Source organism: Apus apus, chromosome 5, assembly GCF_020740795.1.
Source record: "Apus apus isolate bApuApu2 chromosome 5, bApuApu2.pri.cur, whole genome shotgun sequence".
NCBI lineage: Eukaryota > Metazoa > Chordata > Aves > Apodiformes > Apodidae > Apus > Apus apus.
In genome coordinates, this window is record NC_067286.1 from 19,641,673 (window position 1) to 19,665,063 (window position 23,391).

The 23,391-nt window shown below is 36.2% G+C and overlaps 1 protein-coding gene across 8 annotated transcripts in view; it reads right to left on the reverse strand.

Moving 5' to 3' along the window:
* The window catches only part of CPT1A (carnitine palmitoyltransferase 1A), an 86,976-nt gene that overhangs the window by 47,919 nt on the left and 15,666 nt on the right, over nucleotides 1-23,391 (reverse strand). For all 8 annotated transcript variants that reach the window (XM_051620268.1, XM_051620269.1, XM_051620266.1 and 5 more), the window contains 13 exons: nucleotides 21,021-21,122; nucleotides 20,179-20,316; nucleotides 19,187-19,264; nucleotides 18,415-18,522; nucleotides 17,355-17,442; nucleotides 13,637-13,832; nucleotides 12,980-13,168; nucleotides 11,809-11,914; nucleotides 9,907-10,023; nucleotides 8,913-9,077; nucleotides 7,489-7,623; nucleotides 3,328-3,480; nucleotides 2,288-2,392 (listed from right to left, as the gene is read on the reverse strand). In XM_051620268.1, the coding sequence (XP_051476228.1) occupies nucleotides 2,288-2,392; nucleotides 3,328-3,480; nucleotides 7,489-7,623; nucleotides 8,913-9,077; nucleotides 9,907-10,023; nucleotides 11,809-11,914; nucleotides 12,980-13,168; nucleotides 13,637-13,832; nucleotides 17,355-17,442; nucleotides 18,415-18,522; nucleotides 19,187-19,264; nucleotides 20,179-20,316; nucleotides 21,021-21,122 (1,680 nt within the window). The remainder of the gene's footprint in view (nucleotides 1-2,287; nucleotides 2,393-3,327; nucleotides 3,481-7,488; nucleotides 7,624-8,912; nucleotides 9,078-9,906; nucleotides 10,024-11,808; nucleotides 11,915-12,979; nucleotides 13,169-13,636; nucleotides 13,833-17,354; nucleotides 17,443-18,414; nucleotides 18,523-19,186; nucleotides 19,265-20,178; nucleotides 20,317-21,020; nucleotides 21,123-23,391) is intronic.

Consider the following 23,391-nt stretch of genomic DNA (forward strand, 5'->3'; position numbering starts at 1 on the left):
AGAGGTTCTCCTCCCCCTCTATTCTGCATTGGTGAGGCCGCATCTGGAGTATTGTGTCCAGTTCTGGGCCCCTCAGTTCAAGAAGGACAGGGAACTGCTTGAAAGAGTCCAGCGCAGAGCCACAAAGATGATTAAGGGAATGGAACATCTCCCTTATGAGGAAAGGCTGAGGGAGCTGGGTCTCTTTAGTTTGGAGAAAAGGAGACTGAGGGGTGACCTCATCAATGTTTACAAATACGTAAAGGGTGAGTGTCAAGAAGATGAAGTTAAGCTTTTTTCAGTGATGACCAGTGATAGGACAAGGAGTAATGGATACAAATTGGAGCATAGGAGGTTTAAGGTGAATATCAGAAAAAAATTTTTTACTGTGAGGGTGACAGAGCACTGGAACAAGCTGCCCAGAGAGGCTGTGGAGTCTCCTTCTCTGGAGACATTCAAAACCCGCCTGGACGCCTTCCTGTGTGATGTACTCTAGGTGACCCTGCTTTGGCGGGGGGGTTGGACTAGATGATCTTTCGAGGTCCCTTCCAACCCCTATGGTTCTATGATTCTATGATATGTCTGTAATGTTTCCCAGTTTAAGCATTTTGAAATAGAATACTTGCTCTAAGACTGCTCCTAAGCAGCTATACAGCTTCAGTGTTTAAGTAGTAAGGAACAAAATAGTTCAGCTGTATACCTAAACATCCTGTTTCATGGGATCCCTCTGCAGATGTATACTCCTTTTTTATATTTTGTATTTGGTTACAAGAACTGTAGTATGAAAATTTAACCAAAGTCAAAGCCATCCAACTTTACAGCAAAGATAGAAGTCTCAACACCCATATCACAACAGCAGCTCTGGAATGATTTACACATTAGCACCATTAACTGTCTGACGCTATATTTAAAGTATGCCTAGTAAACACAGACTATCCTGCTACCACCCTCCTTCCCCTTTTTCCTAACTGAAAGGATCACAGCCTTTGAGCTCTTTGCTGCCACTGCTGCTAAGCAGACTGATAGACTTCTCTTTATTAGTGCTACAAAACACTTTAAAAAGAATACCCGTCCAAAACCACCCACACACGGAAAGCCTGATGTACTAAATCTCTGAGCTACTTCAGCAAACCAAAGCACAGTTTTTATAAGGACACAACAAAGTATGAAGGGAAATGTAAGCAGGGTTCTTTGGAAAGGCAGACAACTGAAGGAAGGAAATGAAAGGAAGAAGCAGTAAGAAGAAAGCAGTTCATAGAATCATTAGCAAAAACAAAAGGAAAAAAATGTTAGACATTGATACAGTCAAAATCATATTTTATTTACAGACCACAGCTTTTTGAAGATTCTAAGTTCTGTCTTTATCATCTGCCAATTTCTCATGAATGAACACCATTGCAATAGCTAGGTTTCCTTGATAATGCAAATTAAATTCATTCCAACTTCAAGAGCTACAGAATGTTGGAACAGAAACAAGAACATTTTTTTTTCTTTTTAAAAAAAAGCACAAAAAACATCTTCCAGCTTGAGAAAGCAGCAAAAAACACTGTACTTGTCATCCTAATTTGTGTGGCAAAGAGCAGTACTGTGATCCCTCTCATTGTTCTTTCAACAGAAATGCTTTTTGAAAACAGAATAACCTAGTCCATAGCCCCATACAGATCTTGTTAACAACTTCGTCATCATAAATGTTTATGTTCAAATCCCAGTAAAATACTACAAGTCAGAAGCTTGTAAAAATCTCTAACAGTAGTTAGTTTCTAGTTACTTGAAAGTCTACAGAAATTGTAGAATGTGGTTTTATTCTTGACTTGGCTGCTATTCAAACTTAAGAGGGAAAGCAGAACAATGCAAGCAGCTTAATTTGGAGCAAAGCATGAACACATTTTTTAATGAATCAGGAAACACAAAGAACAAGTAAAGTACTTTTACAAATCTCATCTTTAAAATCTAGTTTAACTAATAAGGCATTTTTCATTGTAATAATTGCCCAATAGCTTCTATACATCTGGCTTTGGTAATGTGATAAAAGCGCCCACTTTGTCAGATCTCTCTACCATAGAGACCTGTAGCACATTTTGTAACTACATATTTCCTTAAGAATAACACATTCTTGTAATCTGATATGACAAAAAGGTGATTAAGATTTTTCTGAGCACATAATGGGAAAGCATTAAACACACGCACTTAAAAGCATGTGTTTCACTTTTGATCTGCAACATTAAGGATTTACAGATCTGAAATGTTTAGACTAGCGTATTCAAAATAAAACTTTTTTAAAAGGTGTACTTGTATTTAGCAAACATACCGGTCCAAATCCTCCACCACAGGATAACATCTCAGGGTTCTTCTTTAAGTCAATATGTTGCTGTGGTGTCTGACTTGTTGACAGCCTCCAAGGCTCTGACAACACCTTTATTAGATATGAAAGATGCAAACAAGTATAACACACAGTTTAAGAACATGCAGCTTTCTAAGAAACTAGTCAAGATAAGTTAGAAAGGACTCAATAAAGCAATATGAAGAATTTCTCCAGTTCCCATTTCAAAAGAAGGAATAATTAAGAAGTTTAAAAAAACCAGCTAGACTTGTGATACACAAACCATTAACATAAGCTTGTGATGTCAGATCCTCAAAAAGATTAAAAGTTCTTCCAATAGAAATGCTATTTCAAATGAGATAAATCTGGTCTATAACCTGGTAAATTCTGCATAAGAGGTTTTGTTAACAAGAGATCATTCACAGCAATATTCAAATCCTGGTAAGACACTACATGAAGTTAGAAGCTTATAAAATCTCTAATATACACATGTATCTTGAAAGTCTGTGGAAGCTGTAGAAAACTGTTTTATTCTTGACTTAACCACTACTCACGTTTAGGAGGGCAAGCAGACAAATGTGAGTAGCTTAATTTGGAGGCAAGCTGGAACAAATTTTTTATTAACCAGAAAACAGGAAAAAGTGAAATAAAATTACTTTTATGAAACCCAACCTTAAAATCTAGTTTAATAAAGCACCTGCCATGGTAATAAACAGTGACATTAATATTGTGCATCAAACAAACAAAAACAACAAAAAAACTGCAACATGCAGCTCCTTTAACTCACAGTAACTTAAAAGAAAGTGATTTTGTCACAGTTCCAAAAGAACACTGAAAGAAAATACACAGCCTCTGTTGTGCTGACTTAAAAATATGCAAAAAACACAAGGAACCAATTTTTTTTTAATACTGATCTTGTGATCTTAATACCACATGTTATACTACAAAGCTCACAGAAAGAATTACTATAGGTCTATTAATAATCAGTATTATTTACTGTAATTAATAGTTAACAATAAGTCACTTACTTCCTTAAGAAAAGGAGAATCTACAGCAAGATACTTGGACACAACATAAAGGCAGAACAGGTGGCGATCAATGCCAGCACCAGTCATGGCGAGACGATACAAGTGCTGGTGCTTGGCAGCAGCAAGCCGGAAGAACTTAAGTTTATTTTCATTCTAACAATGGAAAAAAAAGATGAAAAGAAATAATTTAAGAGAACCAGGTTGAGGACAGATGTGCAGAAAGTAAGTTACAGCAACAGCTCTCAAACCTAGTGCACTTAAGGATCAAGTACAAGAAAATGCAGGCAACCAACACCAAATATTAGTATCCTCTGGCTTTTCAATCTCATGTATTCAACTTCAAGTATTAGCAAGTGTCTATTATTAACTGCTGCAAACAGTAGATAAGGAAAATGAATTTGTTAGTTTAAGTGTGGTCTAGCCCCAGAATCACACGTTATTACAACTCAAATTTACTACATTATTATGTATTTAGTTTCTAAAAACACTGGTCTTAAAAAGTTATAGGACAGTAAATCTCAACCTGATTTAAGAAAAGCTGGACCTGCAACAGCCATTTTAAGGAGACAAACTGACAACACTTAAGGTATTGCTGTCCATGAATCCTACTAATTTTTTAAAAGCCTTCTCTTAAGACTTCAAGAGCAGGCAATTCCAAAGTGCCAGAAGTCAAGCAAGTGGAGCAGACTATCTGACTGGCTGAGTAGGGATCTTTTTCTAGGACTTAGGAGGAAAAAGAAAGGGTTCAGACAGTGGAAGTAAGGACAAGTGACACAGGACGACAACAGAGATGCTGTTTGCCACTGTAGGGAGAAAATTTTTGCAGCCAAAGCTTGACTAGAGTTCAAGATGTCCAGCAGTGTGAAGGGTAACAAAAAGGGTTACTCATAAATAGTGAAACAGAAAAAGCAAAGATGTTCAATGTCTTCTTCATATCAGTCTTTAACACCAATTATAAGCTCTGGGATCCCCAGAGCCCTGTGTTGGAAGACTGTGACTGGGGGGTGGGGATGATAAACTCCCAGTCAACTCTGAACTTGTTCAAGACTTGCTATTCCAGCCAGAGGCCTTACAGGGAGATCTGGATAGACTACAGATCTCAGCAATCACCAACTGTATGAAATTTACCAAGAGCAAATGCCAGATTCTGCATCTGGGATAGGGTAATGCTGGTGATGTGCATAAACTGGGGCATGAGAGGCTGGAGAGCAGCCTCACAGAAAGAAACTTGGGCCTTTGGGTCAATGATAAATTGAATGAGTCAGCAGTGTTCCCTGGCAGCCAAAAGGGGCCAACTATGTCATGGGGTGCATCGAGCACATCACAGCCAGCTGGTCATGGGAGCTGACTGTCCCATTCTATACTGCACTGATGCAGCCCCACTTCAAGTATTATGTGCAGTTTTGGGCACCTCTATGTAAGAAGGACATAAAACTATTAGCGTCTGTCCAGAGGAAGGCAATGCAGATGGTAAAAGGTCTTGAGGGCAAGACCTATAAGGAGTGGCTGAGATCACCTGGTTTGTTCAGCTTAGAGAACATAAGGCTGAAGGGTGACCTCACCACAGTCTACAGCTTCTTAAACAGGGTCAACAGAATGGGAGGTGCTGATCTCCTCTCTCTGGTGACCAGAGACAGGGCATGAGGAAATGGAATGAAGCTGCATCAGCGGAAGGTCAGATCAGAAATTAGGAATAGGTTCTTCACTGAGACGGTCGTCAGTCACTGGAACAGACTCCCCAGGGGTATGATCAGGGAACCAAGCCTGTTTCAGTTCAAGGAGTGTCTGGGTGACACTCTTAGCCATATGGTTTAGTTTTAGGTAGTCTTGCGAGGAGCAAGGAGTTGGTCTCAATGATCCTTATGGGTCCATTCCAACTTGAGATATTCTATGAACACTGTATGAATATTGCAAAGGCTGAAAGCAAGTGTCCATTCAAAACACTCAGAAAGCCATTCAGTTAAGATTTTATAATGTGGAATGCAAAACACTGAGTATATGGCAACCTCTCACTTCTTATCTCCAGCATAACTGCATTTTACACCACTTATTTGGGACACAGTGAGCAGTCTGCTTCCAGCATGAAAACTAATATATAACTTGTAGTCATACTAAGCATGCCTACCACTGGGATTCAGAAGTAAATTGTATAGTCCATGGAAGATACAAGTGCTCAGGAAAAATTCTTAGGAAAAATCCAGAGAATAGTAAAAGCAACAGGTAAAAGACAACAACTCTTTTCAAAATAATATGTAAATGCATGTCATATAATCTTCGTAACACAAAACCTAAAAATTGCTCTATGAAGTCAGAGTTACTCTGCTCTGTGGCTAATCATTCTAGATGAAGGGCAGTAATGAATCTACAAGTCTGAAAAGTAATTTTGTTTATAGTAACCATTAAAAAACTAAAAAATCAGAAACAAAAACTTGAAGTTAGCAGAATGAAGTCTGAGGTGTATGTACACACACATATGATCCTGCCCTGTATAGGGCCAGCTTTATTCCTTTAACAAAAAGGTCAATGTTGACTGCAGACATGTAATAGTCCTAATGTTAGAATTAACTACCTCAAAATTACTTTCTGTCCACCGGATAGCTGTACAGTAGCTGTGCCATTGTTATGTATGACATGTTGACCTGGCTGGATTTCCAGACTTGCACTGGTTTGACCACAGCTCCCAGGCACAGCATATTGAGAAATCCAGCAGGACTTTATATATATAGAACTTCCAGAGTGAGGTGGGAGAAAAAGCTCTCTTTCCTTGTGTATCTATGTTCTTGCAGTAACATTTATTCACAGAATCGTGGGGCTAGAAAGAACCTCAACTGTTCATCTGCTTAGACTTCTCTGCCCTAAGATCTAATGCAACTCTTTCCTGAAGGACCATTCTGTAACTTACTTAAAAAAAATTCCAAGTGAAAAAACAACCTCCCCAAATAATCTGTTTCACTCTTCTCATTATTCCCCTCCTTACTCATTATCCTTATTAGCAGAAAATGTTTCCCTAATGTGTTTTTTTCTGAAATTTAAGTCCACTAGTTCTTGGGAGAGAGAACAGATCAGTCCCATTATCTCTGCATCAGCCTTTTTATCCTCTTGAGCACAACCTGGTTCCCTAACTCTTCCACAGTGTTCTCTCTTCTTTAGGCCAGAATAATTAATTTCAAACTCTCCTCTCAGATCCTCTTCAGAGGTTTCTAATAATCTTTCTTGCTCTCCTTTATCATCTCCAATCCATCCATACCTCAAGTGTTGTGTTCAAAACTGTATACACCATTCCAGCTAATCCTGTACTAGAAAAAATGTTCAGACACAGAAGACTACTAAAAAGAAATGGCAAGACTAACTAAAGCAAGGGGTCCATTTTTCCCAATGGCATAGCACTGAACGTGCTATGTCAGCATTCAATTACCGATTATTATAGTCCTAGATCTTTTTAATTAGACCATACAGCTGTTACTTAGGCCTGGGTAAAATATCCTGAGTACACTCCTAATCAACAAAATTCTCTTTTTCAGGTCAAATTTTTATTGACTCTGAAGAACTGGAAATCCCCTTCAGCTTAGCAAAGCCTGCAAATATAATAATTTATTTAATCAAATGCATCTTACGAAAACTGACTAGCAGTGAATTAAAAGACAGCCCTCAAGATGATAGTCCTCTATAATTCCATTTTGACAGCAAATACACCAGTCATGGACTGGCATTGTCCGTGAAGTTTTCCCCTAGACCATATGTCCTTTGCTAATCAGAACATCACAAGAAAGAATTAAAAGCTCACTGAAATCAACATATAAAAGCAACTATTAATTTCCTGTGAATAATACTTATTTCCCTGTCAGAAAGGAAAGCCTAACTGCTATGAGATCACTTGTTTTACAAATCTATGTTTGAATTTTACAAGTAAAAAATTTCACAAGTTTTCTGGAGTTCAGAAACTGTAAGAAATGGCACATTTGGCTAAGATACTGCCACTCTTTTTTGGTATAGCCTTGAATTTCTGCCATACTGCCAGAAAACGTGGACCTGTTATCTTAGCTGCACTTCCTTCCTAAAAAACAAAGGCATCACTCTAAGTGATTTGGGAATTTAGATGAATATGGAGTGATAACTCATGTGCCTTATTGTTTATATAAAGCAACAACACCATGTACTTACACTTTCAGTTGGGTCTTCCATGGCTTGAACAAAATTACATGATTCAACAGTACACGAACGAACAGTTTCGGTCCTGCCTTCTCTGAACAAGCGCGTCATGGATGCTTCATATGTTAAGGAAAATTTTCCCATATCCTTGAAAAGGGAAAAATAAGAACTTAAAGATTTAGCTAGACTTAGTCCTTCTTTCTTAACAAACAGTTAAAGGTAATCACACAGGGTATGAATCACTCCACAATTTAAACTCAACATTAAGTTTTTAGCAGCCTTAAATGAACATAATAAAGGCAAAAATAATATTAGCAGCAGAATATGATAACACTAATAGAACAACTATACTAGCAAGGACTACCCTCTGTATTTTTTAAGTTGATAACAGAAGCTGACTTAAAGGCTATTTGAAATTCAGCGGCTTCCTAATTAACAGAGCTGTGCTAAGTAATCAAGAGCACTGTAACATCCTTAAAGGTATTTTCAGTTAAAAATTTAATAGCATGGAAAAGCATGCCAAAGTGGGGATAATCAAGAATGTGAGAACTGAAAATAGTCTGCAAAATCCAGGAAGTGTGGCTTCTGTGTCTCCTGTAGATGTGCAGAATCTACAGATTACAAGTTGCCAAATGATAGAAGTTTATCTAACACGATAGCAGCTCTACCTGTCAAAAATGTATATCAGAACAGATCATGAATGTCTGTTCAGTTTTTGATCAAGAGGATGTGTGTTCAAAATAAAAGGGTAGGTAATCAATTATTTGCTATGTAGCTACCCTAAGCAATGGTAAAAACTACTGAAAATGGTGACAGCAGCAAGGAAATCTGGATGCTTTAAAAAGCCATTTGAAATTACTTTTAAAAATAAATGAATTTAAAAAGTAGAACAGTATCTCAATAGTGACAACTAGAAAGCAAAATGAAAAACATGCATGTTGCTACCGTGGTGTTTTCTGAAAGCATGTTATAGAAGAGGTGAACTAAGGTAGATACTGACGAAGGGGTGAACCAATGAAGATAACACAGGCAGACATTTCTGTTAATCTTGTTAGTGTCCATGAACACTGAGCTAAGGGTGACTCAAAACTAAAATACAAGTTTAACATTGTTCAGATTAAAATGTTTTTTAGATAATAAACAAGTCTACTAGAAGTTTCATATCTACTTCTTTCAAGTCCAAAATGCCTAGGGACAGAACAAATAAGCAGGAGAGAATAACTTCTGTAAGTGTCAATATACCAACCTTTGGACAATTAATTTCTATCTTGTAATCAGCTTAAGGTTTGTACCAATTTTCATTGAGTGTCTTTAATAACCTTGCACAAGCAGTACAAGATTACTCTAAAGTACTTTACATAGTCACATGTTTTGATAACAAATATGCTATACCAAATTTAATGAGATTCTATAAGGCAGAAACAGTCCTTTCTTACCCGATAGTGAGCAAGCTGCAGGGCAAGTTGCACAAATGCATCAGGGCTGGTTTTTGCTTTCTTTATTAGTCCCTTCCCAAAAACATCAAAGAAAAATGAATGGAAGTCTACATCATCTGCCAGAGCTATGGCAGTGCTCAGAGACCTCTCAATCATTTCTTGACACTAAAACAAACAAACAAACAAATAAATATCTATATGTACATATGTGCATAGGCATGTAGTTGATGGCATTTGAGAACACTGTTGAAAAAAGCAAGTATTTTAAATTGAAAAAGAAAAAAAAAATGCTGCCTTTATGCATACCAGAAACATCATTATCTAAATCATCTCCCTTTGCCAGAAATTAAGATTCAAAAAGCTAATAAATAACTTTTAAGGCAATACATATCTGGAGTAAAAAAATTACCCTTCAAAAAACCACCAGCATTAAGACTGTTCAGATTAGTAGAATATAAAAGAATGACCCACAGAGTTTGAAAGGCAACAGTTAGTGACTTCTAATCAGCCATACATGCTTAATAAACATAACACGAAACATTATCTTTTTATTCAAAATTAAAATCCAAATAGGGGATTGCAGCTTGTCTTTAACTCAGGCATATGCAGACTTTCAAACACACAAAAAAGACAGCTAATCTCAAGGAACTGCTACAGAAGAGCATTTGTTGTGACAACAGCAATGGAACTTCAGCAACTTAAACTTCATTTTAATACAATTATATTTAAAATAGGTGGCCACTTAATTTATGACATATTGCCAACCAAGAAAGTTTCTAGTAAAAAGTTGGCATTTCATCACCAGAATTTTTAAAGAGTGATGTTAAAAAGCCCAATTATCTTTTTAATTAAACTGGGTAATGCCCACACATGAAACGCACATCTTGCAGGACTCAAAGGAATTTAAAATTAATTTATAAGGTTATCAGTAATTAAATAAATGATTTGGCTGCAAGGGAAGAGGACTTCAAACTACTAGCTGTTCTGTACTTACTTCTTCTGGAATTTCCCACTGTAGTTTGGTGGGAATAGGAATATTTTGATTGGTTTCTCCTTTGCAATGACCATCTTCTGAATAGCCCAGTTCAAGATATTCAGTTGCCATTACATTCTGCAAAGAACAAAACTTCTTCAGAATTGCATTACATTACTGTGAAGTTCGGATTTCACTGTGAAATCAATATAACCCATTCTCAGTACATAGTGAATATAATAAACAATCCAATTCCAAATACTGAAAACAGCTGCAAGTAAAGCTCTGTTTCACTTCTTATTTGAAGACATTTTTACTTGTCTTCTGAGAAGAATTCTAGAAACACACAAGCACCTCTTCAATTACACCGGTGCATTATGTTAGATGCTACTGAATTGTATAAAAACATTTCCATTACAAATCCACCTCAAACTTCCTAGTAATAAAGAAAATCTGTCTTAAGGTCTTAGATGTCACAATCTTTGTCCAATTTAGATTCTAGAGAGTTTCTGCAAGTTTGTTATCTGTCAGAACTCGTTCATCAAGGAACAGTTTATTTCAGAGTAATTGCATATCCCTGCAAGAACTTAAATTTTAAAGGCTTGTATCCTGCTCAAATTTGCTTTTTTTTCCATACATGCAGCTAAAGCTCTTGGGTGGCTAAGTTTCTAATATGAACAATACAACTTGAACAACAGACAAAAAAGGCTCTGTCTTAAAATTTCAAACAACATCCTTAATACAAAAAAAAACAAACCCAAACCACAAACAAACAGAACAAAACCAAACCAAAACACAACAACAAACACCAGAATTATCAATAGATTTGAATCTGTTCAATATGGAAAGAAAAACTTTGAGAAAAACCTATTTCATGTTCAACACGGATAGTTCTAACATCTTCATTTTCTCACTTAGTGGTCAGAACATGCCCACTGAAATAAAGCGTAATCCATTCTATTTAAAAAATAGACAATCTACAAAGAGCTAACAACAGATACCTTTGTAGGAAACAAAATCTTACTTGGTTTATTTTAGTCATCTTAATTCTTAGCAGAAAATGAACTTAACACAGAGATATGAACTAAAGCATATATTACATCATTCATTAAAAGAAAACAAAGTAACTCTCTTCCATTGAGCTAGTCTAAAATGCACTGTTGAGTCAATCTCTTATCAGTCTGGCCTTCTTTCTTCCCTGGTCAGAGAATGAAATGACGTTTTTCTGTTCCCTACACACATGAAAGCATTCATATAACAAATTAGGAAATTACTCGGGGCACCACATAACCAGTGAGACCCACTTGAACAAATACATAATGAAATCACAATTAGCTAATGTTATGAAATAATTTTTAATGGTTCACTCATTTAACTTTTGTGTATTTATTTATGCATTCAAGTTTCAAGAAGAAAAAGGAAAAAGCAAATAGGATTTCAAGCAATAAACTAAGCTCATAATGAACAAATGTGACAAAAAGCACACTAATTTAAATGGTAGCTCATCAAACAAATGCTTAGACAAAAAGTTGAACTCTCTACCAATTTTTTAAAATAAGTGTGGGATTTTAATAGCACAAGAAGGCTTAACTGCTTCAGGAGCATGCATATACACAAATTACAATGCCATATCAAAAAGGGACAACAATCTATTGATTGAGAATATTACAAGCAAGTGAGATAGGAAGATGTATCACCTTTCTATGAAGACATCTATGCTCATTAAAACACAATAAAAATCTTTAAATCAAAGGACAGCAACTTTTTCTTTTAAGCAAAGTTTGTTTGTTTTGCTGTAGACACAGGCCCATAATCATTCATCAGCAACATGAATGCAAGGGATTGAAAACTGCTGATCTTCAGGACCATCTCATGGACCATATCACATATTTTCTGCATTAACTTTTTGTACTGAACACTTACCTCCCACAGGTGTCCGAGAATAGGAGCATCTGCCCAAGAATGCTCTGCATTCAGACCCATTCTGCCATTTTTGAATACTATAAGAGTGAATGTTTTATCAAACCACCTAAAAAAACAAATTGATATTTTCTTATGATTTTGTATAATTCAATAGCATTTTTATACACAAAATAGCATTTTTATACTTCAACTCTGAAAAATTCACATTGAAACTTCTTGGTGTTTCATGGCTTTTTTTGGGGAGGAGGCTGTTTTTTTTTTTGTGGGATTTTTTTTTTTCCATTTAAAAAAAAAATAATAACTTATTTAAACAAATACACATATATTTGAACGTGCGATGTCCCACACCTAGGTCAGAGCAATCTCCAGTATCAATAAATTTGGGGGTGAATGGGTTGAGCAGACAGGCAGAGAAGGACTTGGGATACTGGTGGATGAAAAATTAGATGTGAGCTGTCAATGTGTGCTTGCAGCTCAGAAATCCAGTAATATTCTGGGCTCCATAAGCAGCAGTGCAGCTGGTAGGCCAAGAGAAGGCAATTCTCATCCTCTAGTGTACTCTTATGAGACACCATCTGGAATACAGCACACAACTCTGAGGTCTCCAGTAGAAGAAAGACATGGACCTATTAAAGGAAGTCCAGGGGAGGGCCATAAAAACGGTCAGAGGGCTGGAACACCTCTCCCATGAAGCAAGGCTGAGAGCTAGGGTTGATCAGTCTGGAGAAGAAAAGGCTCTAGGATACCATCTTGTGGTCTTTCAGTATATGACAAAGACTTGAGAAAAACCGAGAAAGACTTCTTACCATGGATCATAGTGATAAGACAAGGGGCAATGATTATCAACTGAAAGAGGGTAGATTTAGATTAGTCATAAGGTTTTTTTTTACAATGAGGCCAGAGAGACACTCAAACTGGTTGCCCAGAGAAACTGTGGATGCCTCATCACTGGAAGTGTTCAAAGTCAGGCTCAAAATCCTATCCAACCTGATGTAATGAAAAAGGTTTCTCTGCCCATGGGAAGGAGGGTAGACTATAGGATCTTTAAAGGTGCCTACCAATCCAAAGCATTCAGTGATTCTATGAAATTTATCAGCTTGTAGGTCACTAATTCATATGAATTAGCAAAATTCTATAAAACAGAAAGCGTTTTCCTGAGTCAATACTGCACCTGTCATAACATCTGCCATGTATTAAGGATTTTGCATACGCATCAAGTGACCTCACTGGATCTTCTTTCCTGTACCCTTGCTCGACGTCATCCAATGTCACAAAAAATGCTGCTTTTTCAACAGCATCTAAGGACTGTTTGTTCTTTCCACGGCTAAAATAAGCCTGTCGAGCTTTAGCCCATGGTACTCTGCAAAAGGGATTTGTTTTATAGTCAGATTACATGAATTTGCTAATGTTTTGCCACCTTTATTTTGTACATGCTAGTCACGAATATGGAGTTAGTTACTGAATTCTTAATTTTCTATGAAAAAAAAAATTCTTACCGAAATTTTAATTTTTAAAATATTCTTTAAAACACCAGTGAACCTGAGCTGATTTAAAACTCAAGTAATTCAATATGTTTAATACTGTAAAGCTTCCAGTTAACACTCCTGTGATAACCACAATTAAACCAAACTTCACCAGCTAAGGGTTGCCACTGTAAAAATTAATTTTTACTCCTTGTAGTTACAAATGACTGAAGAGCTGTTACATGTTAATAGTGTATAAAATTAAGATTTCATCAACTGGCTATTTTAAAACTCCAATATTAAATTATTATGTTACACAACTATTTCTAAATATTAGAAATATTTTTAAAATAGTAGCACCATACCTATCTCCTGCAGTAAGAGCTGCTAGTTTCTCTTCACCAGCCTGAGGCTCTGAGTCATCATCAAGAATTCTTTGCATCTGTTGTTCTATTTCTCGGGGTTTCAACAGCCTACCATCATGGTACAGCCACACTTTGAAGTAACGGCCCTTATGATACACAACAATGTGTTTGCTGTCGTTCACATGCTGAAGAGTATCTAGAATTGCAATCACTTACATGAAAACAAAGCTCAAAGTCTCAAAACACTAACTCACTAAAAAACATCAAATGCCTACTGCATCCACTACTAGCCACAGGTTATTTATTTTAAGGAAGTAATAAATAGTGTGGAATACACCACTCCTCCATGTTATTTCAGCATAAAGATTCCTGCAAATACCCAGATTTAATAATCATTTGTATATATAATTTTATAAGTTTTCACACTGGAAGCCAGTATTAAGCAACTAAATCTCTGCTTCTGAAAAGTGAGCACCAGTAGTGTAGTGTAGTTTGATTGAGCAGTCAGCAAAAGAACACGCTACCTGAGTCTGAGTAAAGGTACTTTTAAATCATGTGCATTTGCTAGACAAGTGGTGGTACAATCTGTGGGGAGTCTTAAGAGAGCCCAAATTTAGTACCATAAGCTTTTGTTCACATTTAACCTGGTAGATGCAGAGTGAATACTAATATGTAGTGTTATGGAAGTCAGCAAAGCAGAAACCTAGGCCTCATTTTTCTCCCCTTACTTTATTGTTTATATGGGTTAATTGGGATAAGCCTGAACTTAGTAATGAAGACATATCAAAACACAGATTAAGGTTTCTGTAGCAGCCAGAAAATGCCCTCAATTGATGAAAAATGTTAATTCAATTCCTTCAGTCCCCCAAAGAATGGTTATATTCCTAAGAATCTGAAATGACTACAAACAATTTCACAAGAGTTGTTGAGCCCTGGCAATTACTTCTGAGACACTTTACTCACAGGCCTAAATACATACAGATTCATGAACCTGGAGTACAGATGTCTTGTAACACAAAAGTATCTTGTCAGTCCAAAAAGTCACTTATGTACACCTGAGGATGCATGTAACATGCTGCATGGGTTTCCTATTAAAACAACGGGAATGGAAAGGCATAAAGGCTATTCCCTGCTTAAAAGTGGTTTGCTCCAACTGTTTCTTAAAAGACAAAGACTAAACAAGCGGTAGGATACAATGTTCATTAAGATTTTACCACCATTTAACATCAAGAAATGCCATTGAAATTTTTTTTATTTTAAATATGCTGCTCCTTTAGGAACTGTAACACACAAACTTAAAATATCTTCATAATTCACTTATCCACATACAGAATGACAAAAGTTGTTTTCTTTTAGAAAAAGAAAAACCACGAAAAACTGAAAAGTAAAATAAGAAATGTGAAATGCTTAGAAGGAAAATAAAGTAAATTTACGATGCCGACTTCAAGTTGAAGACTATGAAGGAGAAACTGAGAACCATTAAGATGTACAGGATGTATTTTAATCAGCTAGAATGGGCCACTTGTACAATTGTGCAAGTTCATTTCAGAGAAACCTAAATCCAAAACTAAATGCAAAGAGTTCATTCATTTTACTTTAGTGGGGTCAGGGAAAGGGCAAGGGTAGTGCTTTCAGTACTTTAGTATTCTAAAAAATAATAGCTCATGCACTACAGTTACCTAATAGAGATTTTAAAACTTGATAGTCTACCTAGACTACTAGCTCATGATCAGTAAGCAATCATAGCAGGGATATGTTTTTATCCATTAGAAGGGATGAAAGCAGATACAGAAAGCTAAGGCATAGTTGGGAAAGAATTCCTCAATAACCTACCAAAGGCCGTTGGCAGAAGCAAACAAAAATTTTATCTGACACATGCACCTTCTGCTTTATCCACTAGCCAGTGCTACTTTCTACCCTTATTCAGCTTCATCCAATACAGCAAGTATCAGACCTCCAGCAGTGAAGAGAGGGTACATCGCTGTGCCTGTTTAGAAACTCTGATTTTTTTTATTCTGTAGTTGAGTGGTACTAACACGTTTCAAGCTGCCTTTGAGCACAAGAGTGAGTTACAGCTCTCAAAGAGAGTTTAAAAATACATCCTATCTTCAAGTGATAGCCCATAAGGAATTGACTTCTCAATGGAGGTGACTAACAAATCACCCCTTGCATTCCAAATTCCTAGTGACTGATCTCTGCATTAATCATGATTTCTCAGGATAACTCTGCCAAATGATGTATTTCATTCCAATATTACCACAATGATGCAGTGTTGGATAAACACGTGAACACAGTTCTAAAGGCACTTCAGCATACAACCGGATCAGAGAGACTTAGATATAGCTTTTGTAGAAAGCACAATAACAAAAGTCTGCATTCAAATCTGCTATGAAATTATTCATTTGCTTCTCAAAGAACAACAAAATGGATAGCAATGTCTTCTTTCACATATTGACTAGAAATATTAGTATTTCTAGATGCAATCTGTCTCCTTTAACAGAAAAAACTCCACAAAACCAACAACAATAAAAAACCTACTTTAACAGTAAGATAATAAAAACCAGCTTAAGCCTGGAAAATTTAGGATAAGCTGATACAGATCTTTAAAGACTACCTTGGGGAGAACCCCATGTGATGAACCTTTAAGGGCACATTGCCTTTAGAAAAATAACACCTTACACAGAAAAATCAGCCTCAAGACCTTGGATGATGTATTGACCACAAAATGGACAACTGCTTTTCACAATTCCTTGAGTGCTGCTGACAATGTGAAAACTTACATTATGTCTATAGGCACTATTAATGAACAAATGCAATGACAGCATATGTACACCTACAGTGAGAATGTGTATATGAACTGCCACAGATACAATTTATTTTTATTGAGCCAACATGACTTCTCATTATCATATAAACATATCCTTAAGTCTGCCATAATAAGGAGCAGCTGCAGAACAGACAGATGAAAATGACTCTGCTCTAAGTATGCTTAGTTATGCTCCTCTATTCAACATTAAAATGTGAAACCTTAAGTTACTCAGAGTAGTATAATCAGATGACTATTGGAATTGAGGCAGGAATTTAAAAAATCCAGAGTATATATTTTCTTCATACGTCACAGAAGAAGTTTTGGACTCAGTCTTTATTACAGGTGATTTCACTTAACTGATATCTTACTGTGCATGCAAAAGATCAAGGTAACAGTGGCATAGAAAACCTTGACAGAACTAAGACTGGACCTGCCTCTAAGCCAGGTAAACAACTAGTGTTCATATGGAGAACACGCTGGGATGTTGCTGTGAATCATAAGCTAAAAAGAAAAAGGGAAAGTCAAGCAAGCAAAAAATTTTCAAGTGGTTGAGATAAGAGAACACAACTTTTACAAAGATAAAAGCACAGACATCAGAGGATCTTGAATGAGTAGAATGGAGAAAAATAAAGTTTATAAATAAATTAAAACTCAGGCAGACAACAGTTTCTTGATGTTATGTTTTTAATTTAAGACAAAAGATGCTGAAGAAGTTTTTAAATCACTCTAAATGGAAAATCATCTATGCAATCTATACCAATTAATTACTTCCAGAGTACCGGACAGTATTGGTGTGTCCTTGTGTCTGTTAGATCCTTATCTAGAAAACCAGGACTTTAGCAGAAAATGCTTTCCCAAATTGAATTCTATTAAGTTGCTTATTTTCCTTGGCTGTCCCTGCTTACCTACCTGATTCCTCTCCTGGGATTCGGGAGGTATTAAACATCCGTTCCCACTGAGCTGAGCAGAGCGGAACAGTAGAACCCATCAGAAGAATCTGTGCCACAAATGTACATTAAAATGCAATTCTGCATATACAATTAGCAAATTAAAAAGGAAAGCAAAAACAGGATCTGGTAAAAAAAAAATCTTAATATTTTACAGCCTGCCTAATACATCAGCTCAGGGTTTCCCCCCCGCCCATCCCATTTGTTGTCTTTCCTCAAACTACATGTGGAAGATTCCACTGACATTCTAGTAGCTGTACTTTCTTTCCTTCTGACTTCAGGAAGGATGACTGCATCTGAAATCCAAAGTGCTCTCAATAGCTGGTCTGCATGCAAAACTTACACACGCAGCATGCATTACCCCTTAATTTATTCTTTTAAAACTACTTCTGATTAAGTAGGAACGTAACTTCACATTCCTCAAATTGTAGTCACATACTACTAATCACACGCCTGCCACAACTTTGCAAAACTGCTTCACTGTTTTCATGATATTTGTTCACTACAACATGCAGCTATTGGACAGAACAGAAATTCAGAATGGGATTCACCTTGCCTACCTTTGCTACCTTAGTACAACATAGGATTTTCATCATCATTTACACAAAGGCTGCCACTGGCCCACTCTTGCCCTTAAGGTCTAGTCCCCAGTCCCAACCACCCGCTGTGCTCACTACATGATGCCACAGACTTTTCAGACTTCAGTGGGTCCAAAGTACCATTACATGCTTAGCACATACATATGCAAGTACAAGCCTTTATCTGTCTTTTGGGTAAATCTAGACATTCATTTCAAATACCGCAAGTAGCTGGCATGACAGAATCCTGTATTTTTAATAGTTGGTAGTTTCTGCCCATGTGCAATTTAAGTAATAACCAAGTTGTTAGGGACCACGAATTTAGCTACATATCATACACGTAGTTCTGATGATGAGACATTCCTCTCCCATTCTGAACACTGACCAACTTCTTCCAGGTTGTGCTGGAAAACTATCAAAATCCATTAAAACTGATGTACATACCGGCTTGATTTCTTGTCTGTCCAGTTTTTTCCGATAGAGCAGAATGGCATGGATAACATTACCAGCTCTAGCTGCCTGCAGGGTTGTGGGAGATAAATAAAGGAAGTCCTGTAAAGTACATAAGAAGACATTAATGATTACCAGACTATTAAAAAAAATAATAATACTGGCAGTACTTTTTGTCCATATTCTTAATGTTTACTCTGGTCAATATAAAAAGGCTTTCAAATGTATGAAGTGCACTAGTACAGTGAGTTGATTACTTGAAGCTTAAAATTTGTTCAGCATTTACAGTCTCCTTAAACAGTATCAGTCCTAAAACGTAGATGATAGCTATTAATCCCAGCAGAAAAGACAATGCTACTTAAAACTTGAATCCAAGACTACTATTTTTCCTCTTTTTGTATTCAATTTTAGGGTCTTTTACAATTTTACTTTCCATACGACAGTAGCAATATGACCACACACACTGCTGAACTGCATTACCCACAAAGTTTTTTTACATGGAGTTTTTGAAAGACTGCTTGTTGCAGTAAGCACAAAACTATATGCCACTACTGAACGAGACTGCCTAAGAGGCGGACGTGCTACGTTTATTATTAAGATAGCACCATACTTGAAGACACTTACTGCAGTTTATACTAGAAGTAAAAAAAAGGTCACCTACTCAGTGAAAATTATTTCTAAATTCAAACATATCACAAAATAAGGTATCTGGCAGAAATTTTACAGTGTTTTTTAGACACATAAGCTGTTTATAGTATTTACCTACCATTGCAAAATAGTTACTATTAACCATAATAGGACCACGTCCTCTAAGGTAGATATATTCTTCCCACCAATCACTAACCTGTAGCAGGAAGGAAAAGAAAGACAGTAAAATCTTTTAATTTCCACAGTTTGTGTCTTTTGTGTTAATGACTCCACAACACACCATTCCATAAGGAAGCAGAAAGGAAATTACTACTTTGCCCTGCTACTTAAAAACAATAAACAAAGCCCCTTACTTGTGTTAAACTTCAGGGAAAACAGGAAAAAAAAAAAAAAAAAAAAAAAAGAGGGTGGGCAGGGGGAGACAGTTAAATGCAGATGTATCTCTCTGATAAGCTGCTGAAGAAGTCTTAATCTTCAAATAATATTTAAAATACATCAGATCTCCTGAAGTTTTGCAGCCCTTGCCAGGGCACTGTAGCTTAGTTTAGGCTACTGGGTACAGCTAGATATCAGATAATATATTACTGTTCTCTCTATGAAGCTGGAGGTTTTTTTTGCTTTTTGATAAAAAAGAATAATAATTAAAAATACTAACACACCCCCCCCCAACAACAACAAAACAACTTGTTAAAATTCTTAATCTCCCTTCCATATGCTTTAGCTGCTTTAGATAAAATAGTTCTCCTGAACCACTCTTCTAATCTACCTGGGTAGTCAGGCCCATTGTTGAGTTTTCAACCTTATCAAGTAAATAAAAAGACCTCAAAAGCAATCATAACAGCAGAAGCTAAATCACTTGCACCAGAATAATAAACACAAAGTGACAATTTGTTCTTTCAAGTTCTATTCACCACACTGCTTGTCTACCAAATCATACAAATTATTTCTGTGCACATAAATTAGGTAGTCTCTGATGCACTTTGCAAAAATATTAAGCAGTTTCAATTTCTTAAATCTTAGATTCAAGAAAGAATGAAAGTTGAGACAAATAAGGCAACAGGGAACAAGTTATGTCATTTGAACGACTGAGCCTCCTATTGTTCTACTTACATAATTAGTGGCCCACCAGGATTTCAGCTTTAAATACCATTGAAGCCTTGGTCCCAAACTAAATGCAAAATCTTTGGCAAGACCCTCCATTCTTCTGAACTCTTCATCATCCATAAGTGGCCGAACTGATTCCAGATACTAGAATACAGGAAAAGAATCGTCATCAGTATACTAACGATTATGTAGCTTCTTGCCATTCCTGCACAGCATTTGAAAAGTAAACAAAGATTATCCAGACTCAATTCATCAGGTTGCAAATACTATCTTATTAAAATAAGAGCATATGCTCTCCTAAACATCTAACTATGAACTACCAAAATGGGATCTTTTTCCAGACGTGTTGGCAAATCACTAGTGGAATAGGTTACTTTTCTAAAGAGATATTCTCCTCTCAAAAGGGGAACACATACTGCTTCTTCAGCACTAGCCAGGGATATATTTTACATCTCTAAAAATCAAACCTTCAGTTTATGTCATATAATGTCCTACTTATACATTTTGCTATAAGGTTTTTGTGATAACACACACATTTATACGTTCAAGCTGTGGACGGTAACAAAATCAATATGCTTAAAAAGCCCTGGAAATCACACTTCATTGCATAGTCTTCTATCAACAAACACCACATCATCCAATATGAATTATGCCAGCTTTAAAATGTCACCAGTTTCAGCAGTTTGTCATAGCCTTTATTTAAATTTCTATGTAGATGTTTTAATCCATTACTTACTAATACCACCATGCCATGCTTTTGTAAGACATGACAAAAAAAACCAAACCAAAACATGAGGGCATCTAAATATGAATTCAAAGTTCTTGAATACAATTAATTAATTACACACCCTATTGACTGTGTCTTTAACAGATGGAACTGGCAATCGTGGTAGAGATGTCTGGAAACTGTATAACATGGGTTTGCGTCCTGAGAACAGTTTTACAAGTGCCTGAAGAAAAACAAAATCAAAATACATACCTCAAATTATTAGGTTCAACAAAAGTAAAATGACAGAGTAACAAAGCGTCATGTAACTCCCAGTTCTTTTCACTGGTAAATTACACTGTAGTAAGTTTAGCTATCGTATTTATGACTGTTTCACAAGAAAAAAAGACACTGACCTAAACTAATTTCCTAAAGGTTAAACAATATGCCAATGGAAAAGAAAGATGGTCATACTAATTCCTGACTTCCCACACAATCTTCTGGTCATTAGGCAATATTGTTTAAGAATGGCACATCTTGTTCTCAACAAGAGGACAGTTACTTAGCACTTCTTCATACATTTCCCTTTGTAAATATTAAAAAAGAAAAGTCTACTGGTTGATCTTTTACTATATAGCAAATAATACAAAAATATATTTATATTGCCCTTCAAAACAGGAATCATTACCATGCCCGTCACTCAGCTAAGGACCCACTTTTAAAAATAATCATTATGCTTCAGAATAATGGTTTAATATTTTCTTGTTATAGCTCAACGTCAGTAATAGTACTGATGTTATATGGAGTTTCTTCAAGCATGAATCTATCTCAGGCAGCCTCCTCTATGATTTCAACACACAAAATTGTACAAGCATGCCAGTGTTATTCTCAGTTCTTGTGTTACCAAAAAAAACAATTTAAGAAAGCCAGAGATGACAGTTCCCACCTCTGCTTCAGGTAATACAGCATCTCCTGTTATCCACAGGAGACTGACGACAGAAGCAGCATTTCTGTTTATGACTTCTTCTCAGCTGTGACATGCACTAGGCTGAAAGTCTAGACCATGGAACTTCTAGGCTACACATGAAAGGATTTTGACATTATCATCTTATTTCAGCATGACAGTAAGGTAAAGTATTACACCAACAAGCCAGTGGAAGCTTTATTGTCAAAGTCCAAACTTGGTCCAATTTACTATACCTTGTATTGTATACAGGCCAGTAGACTAAAGACAGAAGAAAACAGAGTATGTAATTTCACTACTAAATTCCTAGAATTTCTCCCTTCTATTCCTCCCCCAAAATAACAAAACTACTTATTAAAATGTAGTTTTTCTTTCCCCTCTCAATTTCCTTGGTTAGCACAGCTAGAGAAGGTTGGGCAGCACAAATCTATTAAGGATTGCAGAGTATTACCAGCAACAAAGACCTCCTTGCAAATGGAGATGTCAGTTGTACATGTACACTGTGATCAATCCAATGAAATCTAGTTGTGCTTCATGACAAGATAAATTTGAAACCAGCTGAGGAAAAAACCTCAGCTTTTCATAAGAAAATCAGATTCCATACTTTGAGACAACTATGGAAATTATTCCAGAACTCAGAAGCCTAGAAAGGCTGGTATTATCTTCAAAGAGTACCTGCTCAATTGACAAAAACAGCAAAAACATTCTACAGTATTTACCTCTTAAGTAAACTTCTAGTAGAGAATTCATAACAGTTTAAAACCATTAAAGGGGTCTCACAGGCATGCATACCTAGGTACATCTCTGATTTCATACGCAGACACAGCAACTAATCTCATTTTTGTATGCACTCCATTAGTTCACATATTAATTTTTAACTTTTTTTTAAAAAAACTGAAACTAATACTTGGCTTTTTCCTTTCATCCTGGTACAGGACATTTGACTTTAGAAGATGAAATATGTAAATTAAAAATGGCACCAGACCTCCAATCAGCCTTAAAATAATTTTATATTGTGACTGAAATCAGAGCTCAGGTTTTTGATCTGCATGACTATTTGAACAGAAGACAGTATATTCATTATAGCATTTTTCATGCTGATTTTCATGCTAAGAAAAAACCCAAAACAAAACAACAGGAAAACTCCAGAGAAATTACACAATATTAAAGGATAATAAAAATTGAGAAAGCTACAGTACTTGGTACTGTTTCACTAGGGATATCAGTCTTTTGTTTGGACTAGCTAAAGAAAGAATAAGGTACTAAAATAGAGCTTCATATTAAATATAGATGAGACATTGTTGGGCCTACACCTTTATAGCGTTCTGTATTTTAAAACACATAATATACAATAAAATATAACAGAAGGAAATACATATGCAACATACATAATAGACAAAAATGTATAAATACAACACACAACAAAGCATGGTAAGTAGCATCACAGTTCATACTGTTTAAGGTTGATAAGGCAATATTAACAGCTTTAAAATATCTATCTGGTAGGACATGCTGAAAACCCACACAGCTACAGCTTCAAGCAATTGAC